General features: G+C 26.9%; 5 protein-coding genes across 25 annotated transcripts in view; 4 read left to right on the forward strand and 1 right to left on the reverse strand.

Annotated features, from left to right (window-relative positions):
* Window positions 1-27,820, reverse strand: part of LOC105150032 (uncharacterized) — a 211,953-nt gene that overhangs the window by 100,119 nt on the left and 84,014 nt on the right. The gene's annotated exons all lie outside the window — the stretch shown is intronic.
* On the forward strand, window positions 3-7,753 carry LOC147910217 (odorant receptor Or2-like). 7 transcript variants are annotated; one of them, XM_087404317.1, is made up of 11 exons: window positions 79-1,457; window positions 1,547-1,666; window positions 1,775-1,889; window positions 2,001-2,093; window positions 2,175-2,262; window positions 2,338-2,454; window positions 2,595-2,685; window positions 2,820-2,965; window positions 3,373-3,494; window positions 4,304-4,447; window positions 4,559-7,753. In XM_087404317.1, the coding sequence occupies exons 1-10, from the start codon at window positions 1,314-1,316 to the stop codon at window positions 4,438-4,440; spliced, it is 1,173 nt and encodes a 390-aa protein (XP_087260443.1). In that variant the 5' UTR covers window positions 79-1,313; the 3' UTR covers window positions 4,441-4,447; window positions 4,559-7,753. The 7 variants fall into 7 exon arrangements, with proteins under 7 accessions (XP_087260447.1, XP_087260443.1, XP_087260445.1 ...); XM_087404319.1 differs by lacking the exons at window positions 4,304-4,447; window positions 4,559-7,753 and adding an exon at window positions 3,995-4,143; XM_087404316.1 differs by lacking the exon at window positions 3,373-3,494 and adding an exon at window positions 3,995-4,127 and having other exon boundaries at window positions 2,001-2,262; window positions 4,304-7,753.
* On the forward strand, window positions 6,921-12,092 carry LOC147910218 (uncharacterized). Of its 6 annotated transcripts, XM_087404235.1 has the most exons (9): window positions 6,929-8,491; window positions 8,588-8,707; window positions 8,812-8,929; window positions 9,062-9,326; window positions 9,404-9,520; window positions 9,651-9,741; window positions 9,905-10,050; window positions 11,725-11,857; window positions 12,033-12,092. In XM_087404235.1, exons 1-9 carry the CDS (start codon window positions 8,348-8,350, stop codon window positions 12,087-12,089), a joined length of 1,191 nt encoding a protein of 396 aa, XP_087260361.1. In that variant the 5' UTR covers window positions 6,929-8,347; the 3' UTR covers window positions 12,090-12,092. The 6 variants fall into 6 exon arrangements, 5 of the variants coding, with proteins under 5 accessions (XP_087260362.1, XP_087260361.1, XP_087260360.1 ...); XM_087404234.1 differs by having other exon boundaries at window positions 7,890-8,707; XM_087404236.1 differs by lacking the exon at window positions 9,404-9,520 and having other exon boundaries at window positions 6,921-8,707.
* On the forward strand, window positions 12,167-19,164 carry LOC147910219 (uncharacterized). Its single transcript, XM_087404293.1, has 10 exons — window positions 12,167-14,555; window positions 14,651-14,770; window positions 14,882-14,999; window positions 15,126-15,387; window positions 15,461-15,577; window positions 15,725-15,815; window positions 15,936-16,081; window positions 17,950-18,082; window positions 18,543-18,690; window positions 19,056-19,164. Exons 1-9 carry the CDS (start codon window positions 14,412-14,414, stop codon window positions 18,597-18,599), a joined length of 1,188 nt encoding a protein of 395 aa, XP_087260419.1. The 5' UTR covers window positions 12,167-14,411; the 3' UTR covers window positions 18,600-18,690; window positions 19,056-19,164.
* LOC147910220 (uncharacterized) lies at window positions 21,695-26,781 on the forward strand. Of its 4 annotated transcripts, none has more exons than XR_015544458.1 (10): window positions 21,695-22,508; window positions 22,602-22,721; window positions 22,833-22,950; window positions 23,077-23,338; window positions 23,409-23,525; window positions 23,662-23,752; window positions 24,380-24,525; window positions 25,567-25,699; window positions 26,159-26,306; window positions 26,661-26,781. XR_015544458.1 is itself a non-coding variant. In XM_087404245.1 (9 exons), exons 1-9 carry the CDS (start codon window positions 22,281-22,283, stop codon window positions 26,213-26,215), a joined length of 1,272 nt encoding a protein of 423 aa, XP_087260371.1. In that variant the 5' UTR covers window positions 21,695-22,280; the 3' UTR covers window positions 26,216-26,781. The 4 variants fall into 4 exon arrangements, 2 of the variants coding, with proteins under 2 accessions (XP_087260371.1, XP_087260372.1); XR_015544457.1 differs by having other exon boundaries at window positions 26,673-26,781; XM_087404245.1 differs by having other exon boundaries at window positions 26,159-26,781.

A 27,820-nucleotide genomic window follows, 5' to 3' on the forward strand; every position in this document is an offset into this window, starting at 1 on the left:
AATCTTCTTCTTATATATATGGAAGAGATACACATATAATTTAATATATCTTCAAATTCGAAAAACTGCGAGGTACGTAGTTATAATTAATATTATAATTTATGTATAATGTTTATATACTTAATATTTTGTAATTGTTTATAGCACGTCAAATGTTTTCTCGTTAAATCTTTTTTATAATTTCATAAAATCTTCGATTATAATTACCTTATAAAACGCTATTTCTAATTCTATGCATAGTATATATTTTACTTGCACATATGAATGTTTTTTTGTATAAGTTTACATTTCTAAGATACATTAAAAAAAACCGATATAATAAAATTGAAATAATCGAAATGCATTTGTAAAATGAATTATAAGAAGTTTATAAAGATTTAACACATTATAATAATTATTTGCTGTAATTATAATAATTTCACACATTATAATATTACATTTATAATATTGTAATTGCATCATGATATTGATATAATCACTTATACATAATTATTTTTAACATTAAAATTATACTGTATTTTCAAGGATCAATATTACAATTGAAGGAGATACTTTAAAAAAAATCTACAATATTTCTTTCATCATAACATTCTTTTATATTATTCAAAGTAATACAATTAATACGATTCGGACCTTTAGGCACGATCATGGAACACGAAGAAAATTGTTGCGCCCTTCATATTTGTATTGTATGAGTAGGCCACACGTCAATCAAAATGTTGCTATTGCACTTTATCAAATACTCAATTCACTCTTGCGCGCGACAGATCTCCGTACATACCTCATAATCATATCTGAACGTCTGAATCCTAGTAAATATTACTGACTTTTTTGAAAAACCAATAAAATATATATACATGTAATGCATGTAATATAACATTAAAAACAGAAAATTGCTTTCAAAGATCTAAGTATCTAATATCTTGCAATATAAGGTGTATATTCAGTTGATTTAATATAAAACTTCTTTTTTGATTGGGAGGAAGGTCACACTGTGAATTACACTCTCGCGTCAAATTACTTCGATCTGCGCCGGTCCAAACTATAAGAACATAATGAGAGGTATATTTTCTTATAATATTGACAATTGCCGCAAAAATAATCATTTTCAGTGTAACATGTTATTCAAATGGTTAACGAAATTATAGCACTTTGTACTGACTACGTAATTACAGAAAATTATTAAATTACATAGCCGATCACATATTTTTTCCTACAATAAATAGCTTAGGAAAATAAAAAAATATTTAGTACTATGTTATTCAGTAATTCCGTGATATTCCTATTCGCACGTATTCCATCTACTAAGTAAGATGGTCTTTTCTGGCGAACGTTATTACAACATTTATAGGATTATGTTAACAGCGATTGGTTTGTGGCCTTATCAAACGCCGATTATTATGCAAGTGCAATCGGTGTTCTTCCTTGGCACATATTGTTTCATTCTTTTATTCCAGGTGTTCCGCGATTCTTTTTTTTTACATAACGCTTTTTTGCGTGATTTTTAAATAAATTTGACTAATATTATCATAATTATGTGTTGCAGTTTACGACTTTTTTAACAACAACTTGCAATTTGGAATTTATTTTTAAACAATTATCATATATTTTCTTCACCACATTATGTATTGTATTTTATAACGCTTATTATTGTAATTCTAAAGAAGTAAGTAGTACTTGTAACTTCATTTTTATGGAAAAGTTTTTTTAACCCGAAAATTTTTATTACTGTATGTAAAAGAAATTTTCAAAGCAATAATTGTTTAAATAATAGGTGAAATATTTGTTACAACAAATAAAATTGGACTGGAATTCAATCGAAGATAATGAAATTAGAATATTAGAAAAATATGCTAATGAAAATCGTCTTTTCTCACTAATTCTAGGTTGTAAGTAAATTATAAAATTAATTATACAATATATCCTTCTCTATTTGATACTTGTATCGTTATGATAATTAAACAAATAGTATGTCATCTTGTTATTTTTTACTTTTCCAGTTGTCGTCGCATTTGCTATATTTCTTGTTATAATTATTGAATTGATACCAGTTGTCCTTGACGCTGTCACACCGATGAACAAATCTCGACCACGTAAAGTAAAAATAAATTTCGAATTTTTTATCGACGAGGAGCAATATTTTTATATTTATTTAATATATGAAATCATAACAGTAATAATTGAAGTTTTTACCATCCTTGCTACGGGAGCATTATCTTACGCGTTCATCAGACATTGTTGCGCTACTTTTAAAATCGCTAGGTATTTGTGTATCTTTTAATTCTGTTTAAAAAATAATTTATTTTGTATTATTAATTATGTAAAAATTGTTTGCAGTAACTTAATAGAAAAAACAGTGACTCGACATACACTTCAAATTCCTGCTTATCATAAAACTCGCGTGATGTGTCAGAAAATTAATCGTGCTGTTCATTTTCATAGAAAATCTATTCAGTTAGTCTTTAATTTACTCTTTTACATATTTACTATTTATTATATATGTCGCACATTAATTTTAATTTAAAAAAAAAGTATATTTTTAATGCCCTTATATATTTAACTCTAAGCTTTGAGACTTTTCTTCTTTATTGAAGGTTTTCTACATTCTATATTAATATAATGAACAAATGGTTTTTCGCTATATTAGTTATCAGCGTAATATCTTTAAGTTGCAATCTTTTTCGTGTAAGTAATTTACTTACATTTATGTAATATATTTTTTACGTTTTAAATTTAATTTGTTTTTTGTAGTTATGAATTCGTACATTTTATATATACATATATTGAAATATGAATAGTAATATAACGTATTTTTACAGTTACTTAATTCCTTAACTGTATCGAATGAGATTTCCGAAATAGTAATATCTATCGGTGTGATAATAATTCATTTTGTTATGTTGTTTGTATTTAATTTTGTTGGACAGTCAATTTCCGATCATAGCGCAGAAATATTTAATGCCGCGTAAGTATCATATGTACATCAAAATTTCCAAAGAACGAAATCAATTCATTTATTTAAGGAAATCAATGTTATTTCGTATGATATTTTTTATCAATTTCGAAACTGTTATATCTTCTAAATATAATCATGAACTTTAATAATCTATTACTTAAATATTGAATAATAGATTATTAGAATAATTCATTTTTTAAATTAGGTTGATAATGTTTAACAAGTCATTATATATATTATTTTAGAATAATATTTATATTTAACTATTTTACAATCTATTATTTCATAAAATGAAAGAAAGAAATATATTTTCGATCAAATAGTATCTTCATACTTTTAATGTTTTAAAGTACCCCGCATTACTTACATGAAGTAATCTTTTTAGTCAATTTGCTTGAATTTGTAATATGTTGTAGTTCTTGCATCTCTGATAAAAAATTTCAATGGGCAATATACTTCTATGGCTATTTCCTGAATAGATTTGAACGTTTCTTTTATGTGATCCGTTTTTACATCGCGTTCTCCGACACAAGCACTTGTACGTCGCGTATACATATTTATTCATGTAAGGTATGAATGGTCGTACATTTTGCGCGCGTGCGTATTGTGTGTAGCATTTCAGCAGAATAAGGACCCTACGCGTTTTTAAAATTAAATATCCTAATAGTACTCTATTGAATATTGCTGATGCAAGTAGAAATCAATGAGATAATGCAGCAATAGGTGAAAGTGTAGAATTATAATCATATGTTATTGTTGTTGCGCTTCTTTCATTCAAAAATATTTTTTAGGTACATGCGCACGCACATACGTACGCACGCATGCCTGATATTCATACATTGACATCAGATCACATTGTAATGTCATCATTGTAATGTCTCGGATATCAAGTGAACATTTTATATCCATATATAATTCTTATAAATTTGTTATGAAATGTGTAAAAATATACACGTTACGTATAATTTAAATGCGCAAGCATAAGTAAATGTAAATGTTATAAGTAATGCTAAATCTAATATTTTTATAAATTTATAGGTATAATACATTATGGTATTTAGCTCCATTAACAATACAAAAATTACTTTTATTTGTGATGCAAAATTCTCTAAAAACTCATATTCTAATAATTGGTCATATTTATGTAACATCTCTGGAAGGATTTTCTACAGTAATAAATACTTTACAGTAAACATTAAACTAGTTGTCTAAGAAACAATTTTTGTATTTTTTTAATGTATTTAATGCGTATTTATAAAGATAATAATTTTACACAATACTGTTTACTGTTACATAGCAGTCAAATCTTTTGATGATTTCTTTACAAAGATTAAAATATTTTTTTAGCTTATAACTACAGCAGTATCATATTTTACTGTAATATATACTACAACGATGAAATAATGCAAAGTAAAAGTTTTAATTATAGAATCTTGAATGTAGTAATACTTACATATGTATTAATGACAGAAGATTATGACTGATTTTTAGGTACGTAATTATTTACTCAAGCAAAACATAAACTTTATATTATTATATAAATTTAAATATATGCTGTGTTATTATCAGTATTAAAATATCAAGAATATTTTTAATTTTTAGCACTTGACATATAATACATACAAGCAGAAATCATGTATTGGTAATTATAGTAGGATAAACCATGATTTGTACTGTGCGGTTTTATTAAGCAGCGAGTGCTAAGATGGCGCAAATATGCAATGGCAAAAGAATGTACTTCCGAAAGCGAACTCCCCGATTTTCTTGTCGTTTTATATATACTACTGTATTTTGATGCCCTAATTACGAATATGATCATGAAAATTACCGATCATTTACCGAAGATCATTTTCAAGGTCAAAAAATTATTTTTATCTATATTGCTGTATTTTTGTGTGTTGATTACAAATATGATCATGGAAATTGCTGATAAGGTCATTTTTACGGTTAAATATAAACTTTTACATTTTATGTGATCACAAGTAGAGCTGTTAGATTTTGGTTTGTGCCTCCCTCCTCTCTGCAAAGGGGTGCACGACTTTCATAATTGTACTGTTGCATGTGGGTTTCGACTTTCCACACGAAGCAACTCTCACCCCCCTCCTCCCCTGTTTAAGGGATGCACGACTTTCCATAATTGTACTGTTGCACATGGGTTTCGACTTTCCACGCGAAGTGACTTTCATCCCCCCCCCCCCCATGAAGAAGCGCATGATTTCCTATGCAAAAAATGTGAAAAAAATCGTTTTTTAAATATTTGTTGAAAATGATCTTGTCAGTAATTTTCATGATCATATTCGTAATTAGGAATATCAAAATATAGTAGAATATCAATCGAGAAGAAAATCGGAGGATTCATCTTTTCAGAAGTACATCCTGGCAAAATAGCTAAGATTAATCTTTTACTTTGTTAGGAACATTTTTTTTACTTTTAGGATTATTAGTATTCTCAAGCTTGTGTAATATATAGAAATATACTGGACAATGCTAAAGTTTATTTTCGCCGTATATTTTACTTTTTCTCGTTTTGTAATATAAACAATGATGTAATTTATTTAAAAGAACACTGAATAAATAAATAAAATTCATCAAAATGTACTTGAGTACCGATGTTTTCATGAACATTTTCAACATATGATTATCATATGGTTAACTGAAAATGGTTAAATTTCTTTTTAAATATAAAAGAGTTGTATAATTCAGTATATGTACAAATTGGAAAAAGTTACGAGATAATTATAAATTATATATATATCTATAACTGATATCAGAACATACGTCTTGTGGACGTTACCTTAATTATTTCTCTCAACATCCTCTGCACCAGAAAATTGGAGTTTAGTGAGTCTAATAAATTGAATACTATTTTTATCGGATCCTTCTTTTCACGTTAAGAATTTCAATAAAATAATCAGAATATTACTAAATAATGGTTACTCCTTGCATTTGATTTTTTCCATCATAAATAAAAGATTGCATAAGAAATTCTTTGAATGGAACAGCCTTGATAACAATCAAACAAGTAACAAAAAAATATTAGGTGTTGGAATTAATTCGTAGCGTTTTACAAGTGATGGGAAGTACTTTCATTAATGTATTTTTTAATGCTCATGTGAAATAAATAACATTCTTTCATTAAAAAACGCTACGAATTAATTCCAACACCTAATAGAAAAGAAACAAATTTTCTTTACAGCACCTTTTATTGCTGGCTTGAAAAAATTAAAAACTTTTTAAAGAGGAACAAACATAATTAATAAAATAGCATATAAAGTTATCAACAAATTAAATAACTACATTAGAATACAGAAAGACAAATTCCACATGTGTTGCATACTAGACATAGTTCATAAAATTGAATACAAATGACGTATCATACGTGAATCAAACAAGAAGGACCCTCAAAACCAGAATTAGTGAACATATTAGGTGTTGGAATTAATTCGTAGCGTTTTTTAATGAAAGAATGTTATTTATTTCACATGAGCATTAAAAAATACATTAATGAAAGTACTTCCCATCACTTGTAAAACGCTACGAATTAATTCCAACACCTAATAGAAACCATCAAATACAGACCAAAGATCAGTCATCACAGAACATCGACTAGAACAAGTACATGATTTCGACTGGGACAATGTTAAGATATTAGATTAAGAAAAAATATTAAATAAAAGACTCATATCAGAAATCATTTTCATCTACAAATAGCAAAATAATTTAAATATACAATCAGACACGGAATTAATAAAGCATATGATTTTATATTTGAAAATAACTGAGTTTTTCCTCTCTTCAATATCTCTGTTATTCATTTATTTCGTGATTTGTACTTTAGCTTAACTTTATTTAGATGTATCGTAACGTCCACATACAGATGACACGTACGTTTTATAAACTTAATGAATATCATGTAAGTTTTTTGTAGTTGTTCACGACTTTAATGTATTAGATTATTATTTTTTGTCAACACTTTATTATTTTTTTAATTATGTTAACAATGAAATATTAATTATATTTGTGCAGTCCGTCGGGAAACTCAATGAGTTCGTTTAATTTGCATTGAAAAGGATCTGAAGCTAATTCGAAACGTATGTATAAGACCTAATTAGAACTAATAAATCTTATTACGCATCGACATCCTGTGTTTGGCTCCAAAAAGCAACTTATGGAAGAGCAACTAAAGATTTATCTGTAATGAGTCTATTTACAACTAGTATTTAATTCATAAATTATAAATTATATCGTATTTATGTATGTTCACACTTAATACCATAATTGCTTACAACATGTCAGGTATTGGCTTATTAATCCTTTTAGCGATTTCGTAAAACTAAGAGATTAGTATTATTTTATAAAATACTAAATTCTAATTCTATGGGTAATGAACATTTTACTTGCACTTCTATTACTTTTTTCTATACAACTTTATTTGACATCTCTAAGTTACATTTAAGGATATTGATATTATAAAGTAAAAATTATCGAAATGCATTTCTAAAATGAATTATCTGAATCTTGTACAGATTTAACACATTATAATTACACGGTAATGTTGAAATAACATATGCATAATTATTTCTTATGTTAAAATAATATTGTATTTTCTGCAAATAATATCATCTCAATTAAAAGCGGTACTTTAAAGGAAATATACAATATATCTTACATCAAAACGTCCTTTCATATCATTCAAAATACCAACTGCAATCAGTAGAATTTTTAGTACGATCATGGAGCGCGCGGAGAATCAGTGCGTGCTTTGATTATGTTGAATACGCCACATGCTAGCCAAAATGTTTTTATACTTCAACAAGTACTCAATTCACTCATGCATTCTTCACATGTGCACCATAATCGAGCTCGAACGTCTGAATCATAGTAAACATTACTGGCTTATATAAAGAAGCAATAAAATATATGCGTATAATGCATGTAATATATCATTCAAAAGAGAAGAATAGTTTGGGACCGCTTGATATTTTAATCTCTTGCACTATAATACACTTGATTAAAGATAAAATTTGTTTATACACTTTCTGTCACGTTGTACGCTCTCGCGCCAAGATCTTACTCCAAGCGCTCTTACTTCAAATTGTATCAGCCCACACTACGAGAATGTAATGAGGGTATATTTTCTTATAACATTGACAATTGCCGCAAAGTACTTGTAAATGTACCATATTATTTCTATAGGTGATAAAATTATAGCACTTTTTATACTTTCTGCGTTTATAGAAAATTATTAAATTACTAGTTATGCCATACATTTTTTCGCGTGAGAGAAATTTTGCGGAAAATTAAAAAACGTTTAGTTCACTTTACAATACGATATTATTTATAATATTTGCGATATTTTCATTTCTAAACGTATTCCCTCTACTGAATAAGATGGTCCCTTCTAGCAAACATTATTACAACATTTATCGAATTATGTTAACAGCGATTGGTTTGTGGCCTTATCAAACTCCGATTGTTATGCAAGTGCAATCAGTGTTCTTCCTTAGCGCATATTACTTCATTCTTTTGTTTCAGGTATTTCTCAATCCTTCTCTTCTTATACATAACGTTTTTTTGAGTGATTGCTCATTATATAAATTCGATATATTGTATCATACTTATATGTTGCAGTTTACGACTTTTTTAACAACGACGTGCAACTTGGAATTTATTTTTAAAGAATTTTCATATATTTTTGTTACTATATTATATATTATACATTATAATTGTTATTATTTTAATTCCAAAGAAGTAAGTATTAGTTATAGTTTTATTTTTTTGACGGAATTTTTTTCGAGAATTTTAAACATCGCAAGTAAGAGAAATTTAGGGAGAAACAATTGTTTAAATAATAGATAAAATATTTATTAAATCAAATAAAATTGGACTGGAATTCTATCGAAGATAATGATGAAATTAGAATATTAGAGAAATATGCTATTGAAAATCGTCTTGTAACATTAATTCTAAGTTGTAAGTAAATTATAAAATAAATTATATATATATGTATATAATTTTCAATATATATTTCTCTTTTTGAAATTATTTACATATGATATTTAAATAAAGTTGTATATGAGGTCTTGTTATTTTTTACTTTTCCAGTTTGCGTCGCATTTGGTATATTTCTTCTCATAATTGTAGAATTGATACCTATTGTTCTTGACACTGTCATACGTCCAATGAATAAATCTCGACCACGTAAAGTATTAATAGATTTCGAATTTTTTATTGACGAGGATCAGTATTTTTACATTTATTTAATACATGAAATCGTATTAATGCTAATTGGCATGTATACGGTACTTGCAACTGGAACATTATCACTAGCATTTCTCAGTCATTGTTGCGCAACTTCTAAAATTGCTAGGTAATCGTATCTTTTAATTTTGCTAAAAGGAAAAATAATCTATCTTGAATTGTTGATTACATACAAATTGTTTGCAGTAACGTAATTGAAAATACTGTGACTAAACATACACTTCAAATTCCTGCTTATCGTAAAACACACGTGATGTGTCAGAGAGTTAATCGTGCTATTCATATTCATAGAAAATCTATTCAGTTAGTTTTTACTTTACTGTTTTAACACATTTGTCATCTATTATGCATGACTAACATTAAACTTAATTTTAAAGAAGCACATTTATTATATATTTATTTCAAAGGTATGAAATAAATTTTTCTTTTAAAGGTTTTCCACATTTTTTATGAATATTATGAACAAATGGTTTTTTGCTATAGGGATAATCGTCGTAATGTCTTTAAGTTGCAATCTTTTTCGAGTAAGTAACGCATTTATGTATGTAGTAATTTATTTATGCCTAACGTTTAATTCAATTTCTATTATTATGAAATCTCATACATTATAATATTACATATACAATATTATAATTGATATATAATATTTTAATTAAAGTATGAATGATAATATAATAATTTTTGTAGCTATTCAATGCATTAACAGTATCACACGAGATTTCCGAAATAGCACTAAGCATCGCTATGGTAACAGCTCATTTTATGCTGATGTTTTTATTTAATTTTGTTGGACAATCATTTATCGATCATAGCGCAGAAATATTTGATGCCGCGTATGTATTATATAAAAATTAATTTCCAATGATGTATGAATGAAACAAATTGATTTTTCGACAAATTCAATATTCACATCTCGTATTTTTGCAAACGTATTTTGTGAGGAAAACAGTATAAATAAATATATCGATTATAAGATATAACTTTAAAATTTTCATGGTATTGTCTTTAGAGGTACCAAAGGATTTGTGAGTTATTGTCGTATCGCGATCTATTGCTAATGCCAATGTTACATGATCCTTACCGTTCACTGCGTCACTGTATCAGTATGTTTCTCCCTGATGAAATCAACGGCAAAATTCACGAAACAATTGTTGGCATTAGCAATGAGTCACGACACAACAATAAATCATTTGGCACTTGTGATGTAAATCATTTACTAAGAATAATTATGGAAATTATGTAAATCAGTTATTTTATATGTAATCAGTTTATTTATGAACAAAGAAATATGTGCATACTAATTTATGAGTTCTTTAGTTTAATACGGGTTTTTTTATCGTTGAGATTTTAATACATAAAAGTGTATGAAAATACATGTGCAGTTCGGAAGACCGAAGTTTACATCACATCCCAAGCTACAATTCGACGTTCTTGGAAGTTTCTCCGAAGTATGTCTAAAAAGGTTCGGGTTATGTCGCTATATGTTGAATATATAAATTACATCCCCAAAGATGTTATTTAGACATCAAATATTAAAGATATTTACAAAGATATTTAAGGGATGTCCAAGGTACATCGTTAATATGTTCAATTTTTAAGCAGTGCGCGATACCGCCACTACAGGGGCACAATGAAGTTCAATTATTCGTATTTAAAAACCTCATTGAATAGGATAAAATGCGCAGTATGATGAAATATCTAGATTTCTCAATAAAATAATTTTATTCTTTTTTTGATGAAATGTATAATGAGATGATGCTTTTAGAGTGAGTTCCTATAATTGGGCTTCAAGATGACAATTGATAAACGTTTTTTGACAGTTCTCAGACTTTACTGACGGCAACTTTACTGTCTAGTATCCTTCCTCCAGTTCTTAAAAATTTATATATAAGGAAAGAAACATATTTTTAAAATTTATATATAAAGAAAGAAACATATTTTTAAAATTTATATGTAAGGAAAGAAACATATTTTTAAAATTAATTCTCAGTGTCGTTTGAGATTGGATACTAACAACGTCCATTAGACGTCTTTGAGGGGTGATACAATGTTCAAAAGACATCTACTGGATGTCTTTAGAGATATACTCAGTACGTCGTCCATGCATGACGAACGCGACATCGTTTGGATGACTATACGACGTCGATTGTTGCATGGGATGCGCAACCATTTGAAACAAAAAATATTATACAAGGCAAATGTTTAGTTTAACAAAAAATGCATAGAAAATTTGATATAAGTTCAAAATTGCACGTAATGTATAGATGAATTCGTACTCTATCTACCATTTTAACGCAAAAAGTTAGACATTCCGTTGCTGTATTTTATCAATCTAGGGACTTTAAGTGTCCTGGATGTCAAGATCACACTTTATATACACAATACTTGTAAATTCGTTATACTTTTAAAATGCAAAAAAACAGCTACCTATAATTTAAATGCGCAAACATAATAAAAAATGACTTTTATAAATAATGTTAAATCTAATCTATTTTGTAAATTTTTAGGTACAGTACAATGTGGTATTTAGCTCCATTATCAATACAAAAATTGCTTCTATTTGTGATGCAAAATTCTCTGAAAACTCACACCTTAAAAATTGGATATGTTTATGTAGCATCTCTAGAGGGATTTTCTACAGTAATAAATACTTTATATAGTGAAGAAATAATTGTCTAGAAAAAAATTTATCTTCTCTTTTATATTGTACTTAATGTGTATTTATAAAGACAGTAATGTTAAATGTTATATACGATATTAACAATGAAATATGCAATTAATGATTGTGACATAAAGATTTAACTATTTTTTTTAGCTTGTAACTACAGCAATATCATACTTTACTGTAATATGCACCACGACGAGAAAATAAAAATTTCTAATTGATTGTAGATCCTTAAATGTAGTGAATATGTATATGTAATGAATATAATAGTTATACTGGAAACAGACGACTATAACAAATTTCTAGGTACGTAATTATTGTACTTCCTCAAACAAATTGGAAATTTCATACATAAAATTTAAATTAAAATATATGTTGTATTAATATGACAAAAATAATTTTAATTTTTAGCATTAATATTAGCATTAACATGACAAAAATAATTTTAATTTTTAACACATGACATATAATATATGCAAACAAAAGTCATACAACAATAAATGTTTAACAGGATGACCATGATTCGTACTAAAGACTCTCTAATAACAGTTTAAATAATAATACGAGTTTTACAAGGTATCTAGGTTCAGCAAAATCATCGCGAGAAAGAAGGATGTACATCCATATTTGTTTCTTTTTGTATTCTTTTTTTTTATTTGTTTTTTACATTATTTTTCTCTTATTAATTGTTGAAAATTGGCGAAATCAAAACTAGTTGTCATATGTCTAGATTCTTATTAAAGCGTCTTTACGTATAAGCAGCGAGAGAAAACTTCTCGCTCTAGGCGGTCGTATCTCGTCATATGCTTATATTTAGTGATAAATTAGGTGTATATACTTTTATTCTGGAATATTTACTAATTAATTTCTTATTAATTATTGTGAAAATTACAAAATTAAAAAACTTTTTGATAGTTTAGTCTGCTGTATTTATATAGGTAGGTATAAGCGCTGTATCTAAAAGATTGAAACGCTCTGTATAACGAAACTGATGCTCTAACAAAAAAATCTTAATAAAGATCTTAATAAAAAAAAAAAAATCTTAATAAAGATGATCTAACAAAGCTTCTTCTAATACAATTTGTGTTATTATATTTTTCTTCTTTGTTTCATAATTATAACATTGATGGATAAGAAAAAATTAACACAGTTCAACAAAAAAAAATACCAACATGAGATTAATCATTTCCCGTACTTTTGTGGATGCTGATTCCAAATTTGGTTGTAGAATTGTTCTATTACGTTACAATTTTGAAAATTTGCAGTAATAGTTACAAAAAAGGGCTATTTTCACGTATTTTATCATATTATTACTATAAATGCGACGCGTTGAAAAAGTGTTCTTGCAATCAAAATTTAGTACGTTATTAACACTTTTAATCTTTAAAAAAAATTTTTTCATTATGATTACAATTTATGTATTGTTACTAAATAACAAAAGTTTTTGTTTCTTAATGAAACTTAGAAAACTCTATTGCAGAAAATCTAAGAATTATAATAAGTCAATGACAATTTACTAAACAGCTTCTAGTTTTGTTTATTTAAACTTAATTGATTTTTAAATCACTGAATACTAATGTCAAAATTGACAAATCGAAAATTTCCTACGTTTATCCTTAGAGATGTTTCTCCGAGACCTATAGTCTGTTTTTCGTGTCATTATTTTTAATTTTTTAATTATGTTTTTTGAACATCTTGATTTTGATACATTTACAAAAAGATTTTACGCAAAAAATATTATTTTAATTTAACTTTTTTAGTGACACTATTTTATTATTATTATTTTAATTGCATTTCTGTTTCATGGCATTATTTTTCTTTTTTTTTTTTCATTATATTTTTGAACAACCTTATTTGTAAAACGAAGTTTTCAATTATTCGAAGCATTTCCGTGCAAAGGATCGCGACAAACTATTTTTTTTCTATCGTGAACGGTCTTAAAATGAGATGTAGGACCAAACGTAGAAAATTTTTAATTACACGTATTTTACATACGAGTAATTGTCTGCTGGTTTAATTTGAGCTTATATTTAATTTTCGCTCCACGAACTCTTGAAACTTTAATCACATAAAGTATATGCGTATAATGCGTATAATATATCATTCAATAGAGAAGATTATTTTCGAAAATTCGTAATTAATATCTTGCACTATAAGGTATATACAATTGATTTCAAGCAGTATTCATTTGTCCACTGAAGTTTGTCATATTATGAACTGCTTTCCCCACCAACTTACGCTAAACTGCGCCGGTCCAGACTATAAGCACAAAATGAGATGTATATTTTCTTATAACATTGACAATTTCCGTAAAAGTAGTTGTTTTTAATATACTATACCATTATTCCAAATGGTTGATAGAATTATAGCACTTTTTGTTCTTATTGCGTAATTATAGGAAATTATTAAATTACATAACCTACCGCATATTTTTCTCCAACATGAAATTTGGCGGAAAATAAAAAAATATTCGATGTTTTTCTTCAATTTCGCGATATCCATTCGCACATATTCCGTCTACTAAGTAAGATGGTCTTTTCTGGCGAACGTTATTACAATGTTTATCGGATTATGTTGACAGCGATTGGTTTGTGGCCTTATCAAACGTCGATTATTATGCAAGTGCAAACAGTGTTTTTCCTAGGCGCATATTATTTCATTCTTTTATTCCAGGTATTTCTCGGTCATTTTTTTCTTAGACATACCGCTCTTTGAGTGATTCTTTATTATATAAATTTGGTATGTTGTATCAAATTTATGTGTTACAGTTTACGACTTTCTTAACATCAACATGCAACTTGGAATTTATTTTTAGAGAACTTTCTTATATTTTCATGACCATGTTTGGTATTATAACTTATAACTCTTGTTATTTTAATTCTAAAGAAGTAAGTATCCTTGCAATTTTATATGGCGAGGTCTTTTTATAACTTATTACCGAGAATTTTAATTCCTGCAAGTAAAAGAAAATGTGGAAGAAATAATTATTTAAATAATAGATGAAATATTTATTAAAACAAATAAAACTGGACTGGAATTCAATTGAAGATGAAAGTGAAATTAAAATATTAGAGAAATACGCCATTGAAAATCGCCTTGTATCATTAATTCTAAGTTGTAAGTAAATTATAAAATAAATTGTGTATAAAATATAATTTATATATATATATATCCCTATATTTAACTTTGTGTAATTATAATAATTAATAAGATATGTTATTTTATTAATTTTAACGTTTTCAGTTATAGTCGCATTTGCTATGTTTTTGATTGTAATTATTGAATTAACACCAGTTGTCCTTGACGCTATCATACCGATGAATAAATCTCGACCACGCCAAATAAAGATGGATTTTGAACTTTTTATTGACAAGGAACAGTATTTTTATATTTATTTAATACAAGAAATCGTATTAATAATGATTGAAATGTTTACGGTACTTGCAATCGGAACATTATCATTAGCATTTTTCAGACATTGTTGCGCAACTTTTAAAATCGCTAGGTAAGCATATCTTTTAATTTTGCACAAAAAATAATGTATCTTGAATTGTTGATTATGTGCAAATTGTTTGCAGTAACATTATCGAAAATACAGTGACTAAACATACACTTCAAATTCCTGCTTATCGAAAAACACATGTGATGTATCAGAAAATTATTCGTGCTGTTCATATTCATAGAAAATCTGCTCAGTTCGTTTTTATTTAATTTACTCTTTTAGCATTTATTATTTATTACCTACATGACGAACGTTGATTTTTAATTTTAAAAAGTGTATTATTTAATCCTCATATATTTAGACTTAAAAATATGAATTAGATTTTTCTTTGTTATTAAAGGTTTTCCACATTTTTTTTGAATATTATGAACAAATGGTATTTCGCTCTAGTAATAATCAGCGTAATGTCTTTAAGTTGCAATCTTTTTCGAGTAAGTAATGTCTTTTTATGTACGTTTTTTACATTTTACATTCAGTTCAATTTTCATAGATTTGTATTTTGTATATAAATAATGGAAACTTATAAATGATAATATAATATATTTTTATAGTTACTTAATGCATTAATATTGTTAAATGAGTTGTCCGAAATAACATTGTGCATCGGTATAGTAGGATGTCATTTTGTAGTCATGTTTGTAACTAATTTTGTTGGACAATCAGTTATTGATCATTACGCAGAAATATTTAATGCCGCGTAAGTACCGTATAAAATACAAGTCCAATTGTAAATGGACGAAACAAATTAATTTTTTCGACAAATTCAATGTCCATATTATATATTTTGTTTTTTAATCAACAATATTTTTCATCAATTTCTAATCTATTACATCTTACAAAAATAATCATAAAGTTAAAAATGAAATTATTATATAAAAGAAAAAAAATTATAAGAAAAAACATGTCTCTACTTTGTAATTGTTATAATATATCTATTATATTGAGTTGGGAATATATAAAAATCGACCTAACTCCCAGGGATTCACTTTAGTGGATTGAATATATTAAATACGTTATTCTTTTATATTAAATTAATAATGAAGAATCATTGTTATTTTGAGATAATGTTTAGATAAATATTTGATCACAAATTATTTCATGTAATGAGAGAAAGAATTCTATTTTCGGTGAAAAAGCAGGTTTTGATGCTTGATATGTTCTTATGCAAAGGATATGCCACGATTTATATAAAGAAAATGTTTTTAATCAATTTGATTTTTGTAATGTGTTGTTTTTGCATCTCTGATTAAAAATTTTGGACAAATTAGTTGCTGAGTTAGAAGCATTTAAAAGTTTCTTTTATGTGATCTGTTTGTATGTTGACTAAAAGAGCATTTGTATGCTTACGTATATACATATGTATAATATAACGATGAATATACATATAATGAATATTCGTAGATGCTGCGTGATTATGTACGCGCGCGCGCATGTGTCAAGTAGACTTCAACGAATTAATTATTGTCAAATCGTTAATAGTAACAATTAAGATCGGCTGGATTCGTAAACCTTCAAATATGATATTTCCCACTTTCTCTATTAATAAAACAGTAGAATTTATTATTAAGCGATAGATATCATCATACCCTAAATTAATTCATCGATTTGAGAGGTTCCAACTCCATGAGGCAAAAACTTTATATATCCCTTTTTGTAAATACATTTTTCATTCTATAAGCATCGTAATCCGCTTTGATCGAAACTAAAATTCTTTTTTTTATTTAAATTTCACTTATAATTATTTATATATGTCTTTTTGAAAAAGAGACATGTATAAACAATTATATATTTTTATTTTATTGTTATAGCAAATATCTCCATATGCGATAATCGAATTCGTAAAATGCTTGTATGAAGCGATCTATTTAGTTTCGAATTCCCACTGAGATAATATTTTTCGCAATAAATCCTTTACAGTATTTTAAAATTTATTAACATCATTTTTAAATTATCGATTAATGTAATTTGTAATGTTATTTCCTTCATCAGTTAATTATAGCGTTTCGTATCTGATAAACGGAATATAGTTTATAGAATTAAAATATATATTAACAAAATTTTATAGAATATTCGCAGCACATCTGCATATGAACATCAAGCATAATGTCCGCTTTGATCTAAAATAGAATTTTTGATAAATATTGACGGAAGCAGCTCCGATATTCTTGATCTTGACATATGTTATCAAAATCATAACCCTCAATAACTTCCAATAAATTTTAGCCGTCGTTCCTTCATTAAAAAATTATTAACAAAAAAATTTGAAAAAATAATTTTTATTTCTGCTATATATTATATAATATTAAAACATATCCAATACCCTTCTTTGCTTACTAATGACTCTCTACGCAAAGCAACTCACCCCATCTCCTCTCCCTGTTTAGGACCGCACGACTAAATATCGATTTAAATTTCATTTAAAACTATTTCATATTTGAATCTTTGTATAATTGTAATATTTATTACACTTTTAATAAGTAAAGAATTAAAATTTTTTATAATACACAATTATAGACAAAAATGACTGTTATAAATAGTGCAAAATCTAAATTTTTTTGTTTTTAGATATAACACAATGTGGTATTTAGCTCCATTATCAATGCAAAAATTACTTTTGTTTGTGATGCAAAATTCTCTGAAAGCCTACACCCTAACAATTGGACACATTTACGTAACATCTCTAGAGGGATTTTCTACGGTAATATAAACACTTTTAGTGATACACTGAAAATCCTATTTCAGTGAATTAACTAATATTTTGTCTATATTAAAATAAGTTTTTTTTGTACACATGAGCACATAAATTCTTGAATGATGCAATAAATTAATTTTTAATTGAAGCAAAAAATTTGATTATTGTAATATCTCACTCGTTTCTGATAGCACAAGTAAAATGTTACAATAACCAAATTTTTTGCTTTAACTAAATTATTTTTTTGCATCAATCAAAAATTTATTTTCTAAAATTAACCAAAAGATTAGTTGATTCCAAATGGAATTTTCAGTGTACTAATTGTTTAGGAAAAAAATTTATCTTATCTTTTTTTCTCTTAGAGAGAATGTATTTATTATATTTAATGAATATTTAAAAACACAATTTTATGTAACACTGTTTACAATAATCAAAACATAATATGGAGATTAAAATATTTTTTTAGCTTATAACTACAGCAATATCTTACTTTACTGTAATATATACCACGACAATGAAATAATAAGAAACAAAATAAATTTAATTGGATATAGAATTTTGAATGTAGTGATACTTGCACGCATTGATTAGTGAAGATAATTAAGGATTTCTAGGTATGTAATTATTTATTTAAACAAAACATAACGTCATATCATTATAGAAAATTTAATTATGTGCTGTAAGGTAAACGTTCCCCAACAGAATGACTAGACAAGTACCTATATGCGGATACTTGCACACAAGATTTAATCTTAAAAGAATTATTAATTTCAAATGTTTTTTCTGTTACAATATTATAATTTAATTGTATTTAAAGTATTTATTAAAGCATTTAAAAATTGTAGAAAGCATTTCAGATTAATAATATAAACAAATAATATTTTGTGTAAATGTTGAGACATAGGTACATGTCCGATCACTCTCTAGGACGTTTACTTTAATATTAGCATTGACATGCAAAAATAAGTTTTATTTCCAGCACTTGATATATAATATACATGCAAACGGAAATTATATATCAGTAATAAACAATGATGTAATTTATTCAAGAGAACACTGAATCAAGAAATAAATTTTATTAAACTGTATCGCCAAGTGTTTTTATGTTTTAATTTTTCTGTTTAAATTAAATTTTTTCATTTTATACGGTTAATTCTTTAATTTTTTGTGGTAACACTTGAATTAAGCACGATAACGCGATTTTGTGATAATGTTTTGTACAATGTTTTTAAGGAGAATTAAATAATCACTACCTTAGTTGGAAGAGAAAAATGTCTTTGAATGAATTGCGATATAATAATTTCATTTGAGAGGAATTTAAATTTGGATTGGAATAGGAAGAGATCCTTTAATAATACGTATACTTAGGTTTCACTGTACAAAAATTAAAGATAGTATTTAGAAGTAAATAATAAAAATAGTATCATTTAGTTTTACTTTTTATTTTGATGGTACAATTTAACTTGACGCCACAGTTATTGATATCAAATCTTTTGTACAAATGATACATATCATTAGATTAATATTCATTATTTATTTAATTTGGCATGATATAAAGAAACAAGATTAATTACATTAATTAATTACATTTATGGATAATATTATTTATTTAATTTGATATCCGAATTACATGGAATTTAACTTGGCGCCAATTGTTAATACCAAATTCTTTTACGAATGATACGTATTATTAGAGTTAAATAAAAAGAGACCATTTGTCTTTTACTTTTTAATTTGATAGAATTTAACTTGATTAGTTAAAATTGTAGCATCTGCGTTTTAATTTTTCATTTGATACATTAATTTTTTTCGAAGAATAATAATTTTTGACAGAGAATTAAAGTTACCATTACTTAGGTTGGAATAAACAGACCTTCAATAAAGAATATCTTTGAAGAAAAATTAAAACTACTATTAATTAAGTTGGATACTTAGGTTTTATTCAAAAAGCACGTATATTCTTAGAGTCTTTTTTTATCTTTTTCAAAAAGGTAAGTTTGTACTGATATCACGCACTTTGTAATGACGCACGTCTTTATAAACAATTTACCTTCTCTTTAGGTAAACCGCATATAGTGATGAATGTTTGAGTCATAACAAGGTGTTTGAGTTTTCCCGTTTTAAAAGTGGGCGTGAGTCGCTTGAGGATGATCCAAGAAAAAAACGAGCACTTCGGAGAAAAATGTGCGCTCGACCGAAAATCGACGACTAAGCATCAAAATGATGGCTGAACAAGTTGATATTAGTATAGATAATATACACAATATCGTACACATTTAACGAAAGCAAAAGATGTGCGCGAAATTCGTCCCGCATTTTTTAACACCGAAACAAAAGCAGCAGTTGCGCTAAATTTTGTGGAGTGGATACGAATCTTGAATTTTTACAAAACATCTGATCTTGCCGCGGCAGATTTCATATTGTTCCCCAAGCGGCTTTAAAAAGTAAGCGTTTTGAGGACGTGGAGTCGATTCATAAGAATGTGATGACGATTCTCAACAGTATTTCTTTGCAGCACTTCGAGAGGACGTTCCAGAGCTTGTATAAATAATCTACTTCATGTGTAGAAAGGAGAGGGATATATGTAAAAAATTAAATAATTAAAAGTTTTTTTCAGTATTTTAGTTTTTTTTTATGTAGTCCCGGAACTTTTTGAACGCACTGTATATATTTTGGCAATAAATGAAAATGCAGACTATGCAACATCATGAAGCAGTAACACAAAGACAGAAAGCGAAAATTTTATCAGTGACGAAAACTGTGAAATAGAAAATGTGCATTATGAAAACAGTAATATGAAAATAAATCTAATATGAAAATAACCTAATCTACATCTAACAATTAGTTAACAATTACCAGCGTAATTTCGTTTTCATCCGATCTTCTTTTGTTAAATATTAAGTTATAAACAAATGAAGATCGAATAAATCGCTTTGTCATCATCTTCTAGCTTAGTGAACAAATAAGAAAGAGTATAATTTCGTTTCCGTTCTTCTTTTATTAAAAAATAAGTTATATCCAAAAGGAGATCGATATCGAATAAATACTTTGTGTTTATCATTTTCTAACTTAGTTATCAAATAACAGTGTATCGGCGTAGCCACCGCCATGAACCAATAAGCACTAGCATATACACCCCACTGTCTACAAAACAGATTTTCTAATCTTAACAACAACAGTACAATTATAAAAATCGTGCGGTCCTTTGCAGGGGGCGGAAAGGGAGGGTGAGAGTTGCTTCGCGTGAAAAGACGAAATTCATGTAGAATAGTACAATTATAGATCTCATTTTGCCTCTGCAACAGATTTCCTAACTTCAATAGTTGTCAACTTTAACGCTTAATATCTCGGTTTGCGGGGCAGAGAGAGACACTTTTTTTGGCCAGATTCTTTCATTTTATACAAAAACGCTTCGAATAAGTCTAATTTTATTGATTTTTGAGTTAGTTGTGCTAAACTGTTTAATTACCAAAAAATAAAAGCACGTATAATATAATCAGAGCTATCGATTAAATATATTACTTAAAACTCGATCGGGACTACCGTTATTGTGATCCGATAATCTCGATCTGACGCATCCCTCGATCTGTTCGCATAAAGAAGGCAGTGGCTCGTGCCATTCTTAGCGCCGAGACATTATCGTTACTCTAGATAAGTAGACCACATGCTAGTCGAAATGTTGTTATTTTACTTCGGCAAGCACTCAACTCACTCGCGAACACCTACATATGCCTCATGATCATATCCGAATCCTACAGTAGTAAACATCACTGACTTTAAAATAAAAACCAATAAAATGCATACATGTAAACGTTATGAAAGCAGATTATTTCTTTTGAAATGCTAAAAATCTAATGTTTTACACTGTAAGGTATCTTCAATCGCTTTAACGTAGAATTTGTTTGTCCACTGGAGTTTGTCACACTGTGAACACTCGCACTAAGTTATGTCAAACTGCGCCGGTCCAAATTACAAGAACGAAATGAAATGCATATTTTCTTATAACACTGACAACACTGCCGTAAAATAATTGTATGTAATATAATATACCATTATTTCAATTATATGTTACATTAAAAATGACTATTGATGGAATTATAGCATTTCTTGTTCTTATTGCGTAATTATAGAAAATTACTAAATTCTATCGTCATGCCACAAAATTTTTTGTATCTACAAGAGATGTTCTGGAAAATAAAAAAAAATGTTCTGTACGCTTCGTGATACGATATTGTTCAGAATATATCCGTTATTTCGATTCGCAAACTTATTCCGTCTGCTAAATAAGATGGCTTTTTCTGGTGAACGTTATTACAACATTTATCGAATTATGTTGACAACGATTGGTTTGTGGCCTTATCAAACGTCAATTATTATGCAAGTGCAAACAGTATTTTTCATTGGTGCATATTATTTCATTCTTTTATCCCAGGTATTTCTCGATCCTTATCGCTTACACTAATGCTTCTTTGAGTAATTCTAAATTCATATATTGTATTTTTCTTTTTATGTTTATATGTTACAGTTTATGACTTTCCTAAGAACAACGTGCAACTTGGAATTTACTTATAAAGAACTTCCTTGTATTTTCATAACTATGTTCTGTACTATAATTTATAACTCTTATTATTTTAATTCTAAAGAAGTAAGTACTCTTTCTTTTAATTTTATAATTATGGCGAAGTCTATTTATGCCGAGAATTTTAATTTCCGCAAATAAAAGGAATTTTGGAAAAAATAATTATTTAAATGCTAGATGAAATATTTGTTAAAACAAATAAAATTGGACTGGAATTCATTCGAAGATGAAAGTGAAATTAGAATATTAGAGAAATACGCTATTGAAAATCGGTTTATATTATTAATTATATGTTGTAAGTAAATTATAAAATAAATTATATAATTATAATTTTTAATATATATACCTATCTTTTTTAAATACTTTACTTATGATAATTAAATAAAATTATGTGATATATTGATATTTTTTACATTTCCAGTTTCCAACGCATTTGGTATGTTTTTTATTGTAATTATTGAATTAACACCAGTCGTCCTTGACGCTGTCGTACCTATGAACAAATCTCGACCACGTAAAATAACGATGGACTTCGAATTTTTTATTGACCAGGAACAGTATTTTTATATTTATTTAATACACGAAATCATGGCAATACTAATTGAAATATTAACAGTACTTGCAACCGGAACATTATCGTTGGCATTTTTTAGACATTATTGCGCAACTTTTAAAATCGCTAGGTAAGCGTAGCTTTCAATTTTGCTCAAAAAATCTATCTTGAATTGTTGATTATGTGCAAATTGATTGCAGTAACATTATCGAAAGTACAGTGACTAAACATACACTTCAAATTCCTGCTTATCGAAGAACACATGTGATGTATCAGAAAATTATTCGTGCTGTTCATATTCATAGAAAATCTGCTCAGTTAGTTTGTTTAATTTACTGTTAGCATTTAAGGTCTATTATGACAAATATTAATTTTAATTTAGAAAAGCATATTATATAATGCTTTCATATTTGGATTCAATAGTATGAATCAGATTTTTCTTTGTTATTCAAGGTTTTCTACATTCTTTTTTAATATAATGGAAAAATGGTATTCCGCTCTAACGATAATAAGCGTAATATCTTTAAGTTGCAGCCTTTTTCGAGTAAGTAATGCTTTTGTATGTTTAATACATTTTTTACATTTTACATTCAGTTCAATTTTTTCATAGATATGAATTCATACCTTGTATTATATATAAATCGTTGTATATAAAACGTATAAATAATAATAAATATAACATATTATAGGACCGTATATGTGATAACACAAACTGTAGAAATCAAAGCCTTACGATCTAGCTGGATCTTAAATGCTTGTATGATTCTTGTATGAATTTATATACTACGTATGTTGTCCCCAAAAACGCGCGCCGAAATGATTTTTCGGTTTTGAAAACGCTAACTCTACTAAACTACCGCAGTATTATCACGAGTTAAATTAACTAACATCAAATATTTGATTCAATTCGCATCTTCGAAACGATCTTAATAATATTGATGAACATATTAAAATCTATAAATAATTAATTCTTGTTGCGAAAAATATTTATTCCTCAGCCGGAAGTCGAACTCGGATCTCTTGCATTCTGTGCGAGCGTCCTAAGTCTTTAGACTACTGAGATAGAGAACTCAAAAATCGTACAAACATTTAAGACCGATTAGACCGTATAAGGCTTGATTTCTACAGTTTGTAATAATATAATATGTAATAATATAATATGTTTTTATAGTTATTTAATGCATTAATATTGTTAAATGAGTTGTCCGAAATAACATTTTGCATTGGTGTAGTAGGATTTCATTTTATAGTCATGTTTGTAACTAATTTTGTTGGACAATCAGTTATTGACCATTACGCAGAAATATTTAATGCCGCGTAAGTATCGTATAAAATACAAGTCCAATTAAATGGGCGAAACAAATTAGTGCTACATATTCAAAGTAACGATAAAATTATTATTTTTTGAGAAATTGTTTAAAACGTTTGAAATTATTCAAATTATCCGGTTGTACTCTAATCATTGACAAATCGTAAATAATAACGACCAAGATCGGTTGGATTTGTAAATCTTCAAATATTGACATTTTAAATTTTCTTTGCCGATAAAGAATAAAACAAAGTGTTTCATCATACTTTAAAGTAATTCATCGATTTGTGAGATTCCAACTATCAGAGCCAGAATCCTTCATGTACTGTTGCATTCCTTGTTGGCATTCCTCTTTGCAATTTTATTTTTTCATTCTATAGATAAGCATCGCGATCCGCTTTGATCAAAAATAGAATTCTTTTTCTTTTTATTAGTTTAAATTTCATTTACAATTATTTACACATTTCTCCTTGAAAAAGAGACATTTATAAACAATTACATATTTTAATTTTATTGCAAATATCTCCACATGAGGTAATCGAATTCTTAAAACGCACATATAAAGCGATCTCTTTAGTTCCAAATTTCCACACAACTAATATTTTTCGCAATAAGTCCTTTGCAGTATTTTAAGATGCTAATTAGCGTGATTTTTAAATTAACGATCAATGTAATTTGTAATGTTATTTTCTCTATCCATTAGTAATTGCGGATGTCTCCTATGTGATAAACAGAATTGGCATATAGTTTATAGAATTGAAATATATATTTTTCCAAAATTTTGTAGAATATTTGCAGCACATTTACATATGAAATTAATATATTAAGCTAATGTCCGCTTTAATCTAAAATAAAATTATTTTCTGTTATTTGATTTATCTAAATTTTATTTAAAATTATTTCATATTTGAAACTTTGTATAATTGTAATATTTATTACACTTCTAATGAGTGTAAAAGAATTGAAAAGTTTTTTATATAATTTGAATGCACAATTATAGATACACAAACATGACTGTTATAAATCATGTAAAATCTACTTTTTTTTAGGTATAACACAATGTGGTATTTAGCTCCATTATCAATACAAAAATTACTTTTGTTTGTGATGCAAAATTCTCTGAAAGCTAACACTCTAACAATTGGACACATTTACGTATTTTCTCTAGAGGGATTTTCTACGGTAATATAAATACTTTTAGTGATACACTGAAAATCCCATTTCATTGAATTAACTAATATTTCGTCTATATTAAAACAAGTTTTTTTGTTCATATGAGCACATAAATTCTTGAATGATACAATAAATTAATTTTTAATTGAAGCAAAAAATTTGATTATTGTAATATCTCACTCGTTTCTGATAGCACAAGTAAAATGTTACAATAACCAAATTTCTTGGTTTAATTAAATTATTTTTTTGCATCAATCAAAAATTTATTTGCTAAATTTAACCAAAAGATTAGTTGACTCCAAATGGAATTTTCAGTGCACTAATTGTTTAGGAAAAAAATTTATCTTATCTTTTTTTCTCTTAGAGAGAATGTATTTATTATATTTAATAAATATTTAAAAACACAATTTTATGTAACACTGTTTGCAATAATCAAAACATAATATGGAGATTAAAATATTTTTTTAGCTTATAACTACAGCAATATCCTACTTTACTGTAATATATACCACAACAATGAAATAATAAGAAACAAAATAAATTTAATTGGATATAGAATTTTGAATGTAGTGATACTTGCACGCATTGATTAGTGAAGATAATTAAGGATTTCTAGGTATATAATTATTTATTTAAACAAAACATAAACGTCATATCGTTATAGAAAATTTAATTATGTGCTGTAAGGTAAATGTTCCCCAACAGAATGACTAGACAAGTACTTATGTGCGGACACTTGCACACAAGATTTAATCTTAAAAGAATTATTAATTTCAAATGTTTTTTCTGTTACAATATTATAATTTAATTGTATTTAAAGTATTTATTAAAGCATTTAAAAATTGTAGAAAGCATTTCAGATTAATAATATAAACAAATAATATTTTGTGTAAATGTTGAGACATAGATACATGTCCGATCACTCTCTAGGACGTTTACTTTAATATTAGCATTGACATGCAAAAATAAGTTTTATTTCCAGCACTTGATATATAATATACATGCAAACGGAAATTATATATCAGTAATAAACAATGATGTAATTTATTCAAGAGAACACTGAATCAAGAAATAAATTTTATTAAACTGTATCGCCAAGTGTTTTTATGTTTTAATTTTTCTGTTTAAATTAAATTTTTTCATTTTATACGGTTAATTCTTTAATTTTTTGTGGTAACACTTGAATTAAGCACGATAACGCGATTTTGTGATAATGTTTTGTACAATGTTTTTAAGGAGAATTAAATAATCACTACCTTAGTTGGAAGAGAAAAATGTCTTTGAATGAATTGCGATATAATAATTTCATTTGAGAGGAATTTAAATTTGGGTTGGAATAGGAAGAGATCCTTTAGTAATACGTATACTTAGGTTTCACTGTACAAAAATTAAAGATAGTATTTAGAAGTAAATAATAAAAATAGTATCATTTAGTTTTACTTTTGATGGTACAATTTAACTTGACGCCACAGTTATTGATATCAAATCTTTTGTACAAATGATACATATCATTAGATTAATATTCATTATTTATTTAATTTGGCATGATATAAAGAAACAAGATTAATTACATTAATTAATTACATTTATGGATAATATTATTTATTTAATTTGATATCCGAATTACATGGAATTTAACTTGGCGCCAATTGTTAATACCAAATTCTTTTACGAATGATACGTATTATTAGAGTTAAATAAAAATAAGAAACCATTTGTCTTTTACTTTTTAATTTGATAGAATTTAACTTGATTAGTTAAAATTGTAGCATCTGCGTTTTAATTTTTCATTTGATACATTAATTTTTTTCGAAGAATAATAATTTTTGACAGAGAATTAAAGTTACCATTACTTAGGTTGGAATAAACAGACCTTCAATAAAGAATATCTTTGAAGAAAAATTAAAACTACTATTAATTAAGTTGGATACTTAGGTTTTATTCAAAAAGCACGTATTCTTAGAGTCTTTTTTTATCTTTTTCAAAAAGATAAGTTTGTACTGATATCACGCATTTTGTAGTGACGCACGTCTTTATAAACAATTTACCTTATAATTGACTTCAAGAAATAGATTTTCATGTGTTTGTACGAAATTTGGAGAAAGCCAAAATTGGCCCTTATTGATCCTT

The sequence above is a fragment of the Acromyrmex echinatior genome, chromosome 3 (assembly GCF_024713525.1).
Source record: "Acromyrmex echinatior isolate Ae372 chromosome 3, ASM2471352v2, whole genome shotgun sequence".
Classification (NCBI taxonomy): Eukaryota; Metazoa; Arthropoda; class Insecta; order Hymenoptera; family Formicidae; genus Acromyrmex; species Acromyrmex echinatior.

What these genes read in the sequence shown, in the direction of transcription:
- LOC147910217 (XM_087404316.1), top strand. Translation starts at nt 1,314, where the DNA reads ATGGTCTTTTCTGGCGAACGTTATTACAACATTTATAGGATTATGTTA. An exon ending in TTTCTCACTAATTCTAGGTT is followed by an intron (nt 1,890 to 2,000) that starts GTAAGTAAATTA and finishes TTACTTTTCCAG; the next exon opens with TTGTCGTCGCATTTGCTATA. An exon ending in GCTACTTTTAAAATCGCTAG is followed by an intron (nt 2,263 to 2,337) that starts GTATTTGTGTAT and finishes AATTGTTTGCAG; the next exon opens with TAACTTAATAGAAAAAACAG.
- LOC147910218 (XM_087404234.1), top strand. Translation starts at nt 8,348, where the DNA reads ATGGTCCCTTCTAGCAAACATTATTACAACATTTATCGAATTATGTTA. An exon ending in ATTATTTTAATTCCAAAGAA is followed by an intron (nt 8,708 to 8,811) that starts GTAAGTATTAGT and finishes TTTAAATAATAG; the next exon opens with ATAAAATATTTATTAAATCA. An exon ending in CTCTAGAGGGATTTTCTACA is followed by an intron (nt 11,858 to 12,032) that starts GTAATAAATACT and finishes TATTTTTTTTAG; the next exon opens with CTTGTAACTACAGCAATATC.
- LOC147910219 (XM_087404293.1), top strand. Translation starts at nt 14,412, where the DNA reads ATGGTCTTTTCTGGCGAACGTTATTACAATGTTTATCGGATTATGTTG. An exon ending in TAAGTTGCAATCTTTTTCGA is followed by an intron (nt 15,816 to 15,935) that starts GTAAGTAATGTC and finishes ATATTTTTATAG; the next exon opens with TTACTTAATGCATTAATATT. An exon ending in CTCTAGAGGGATTTTCTACG is followed by an intron (nt 18,083 to 18,542) that starts GTAATATAAACA and finishes ATATTTTTTTAG; the next exon opens with CTTATAACTACAGCAATATC.
- LOC147910220 (XM_087404245.1), top strand. Translation starts at nt 22,281, where the DNA reads ATGTTCTGTACGCTTCGTGATACGATATTGTTCAGAATATATCCGTTA. An exon ending in TATATTATTAATTATATGTT is followed by an intron (nt 22,951 to 23,076) that starts GTAAGTAAATTA and finishes TTACATTTCCAG; the next exon opens with TTTCCAACGCATTTGGTATG. An exon ending in GCAACTTTTAAAATCGCTAG is followed by an intron (nt 23,339 to 23,408) that starts GTAAGCGTAGCT and finishes AATTGATTGCAG; the next exon opens with TAACATTATCGAAAGTACAG.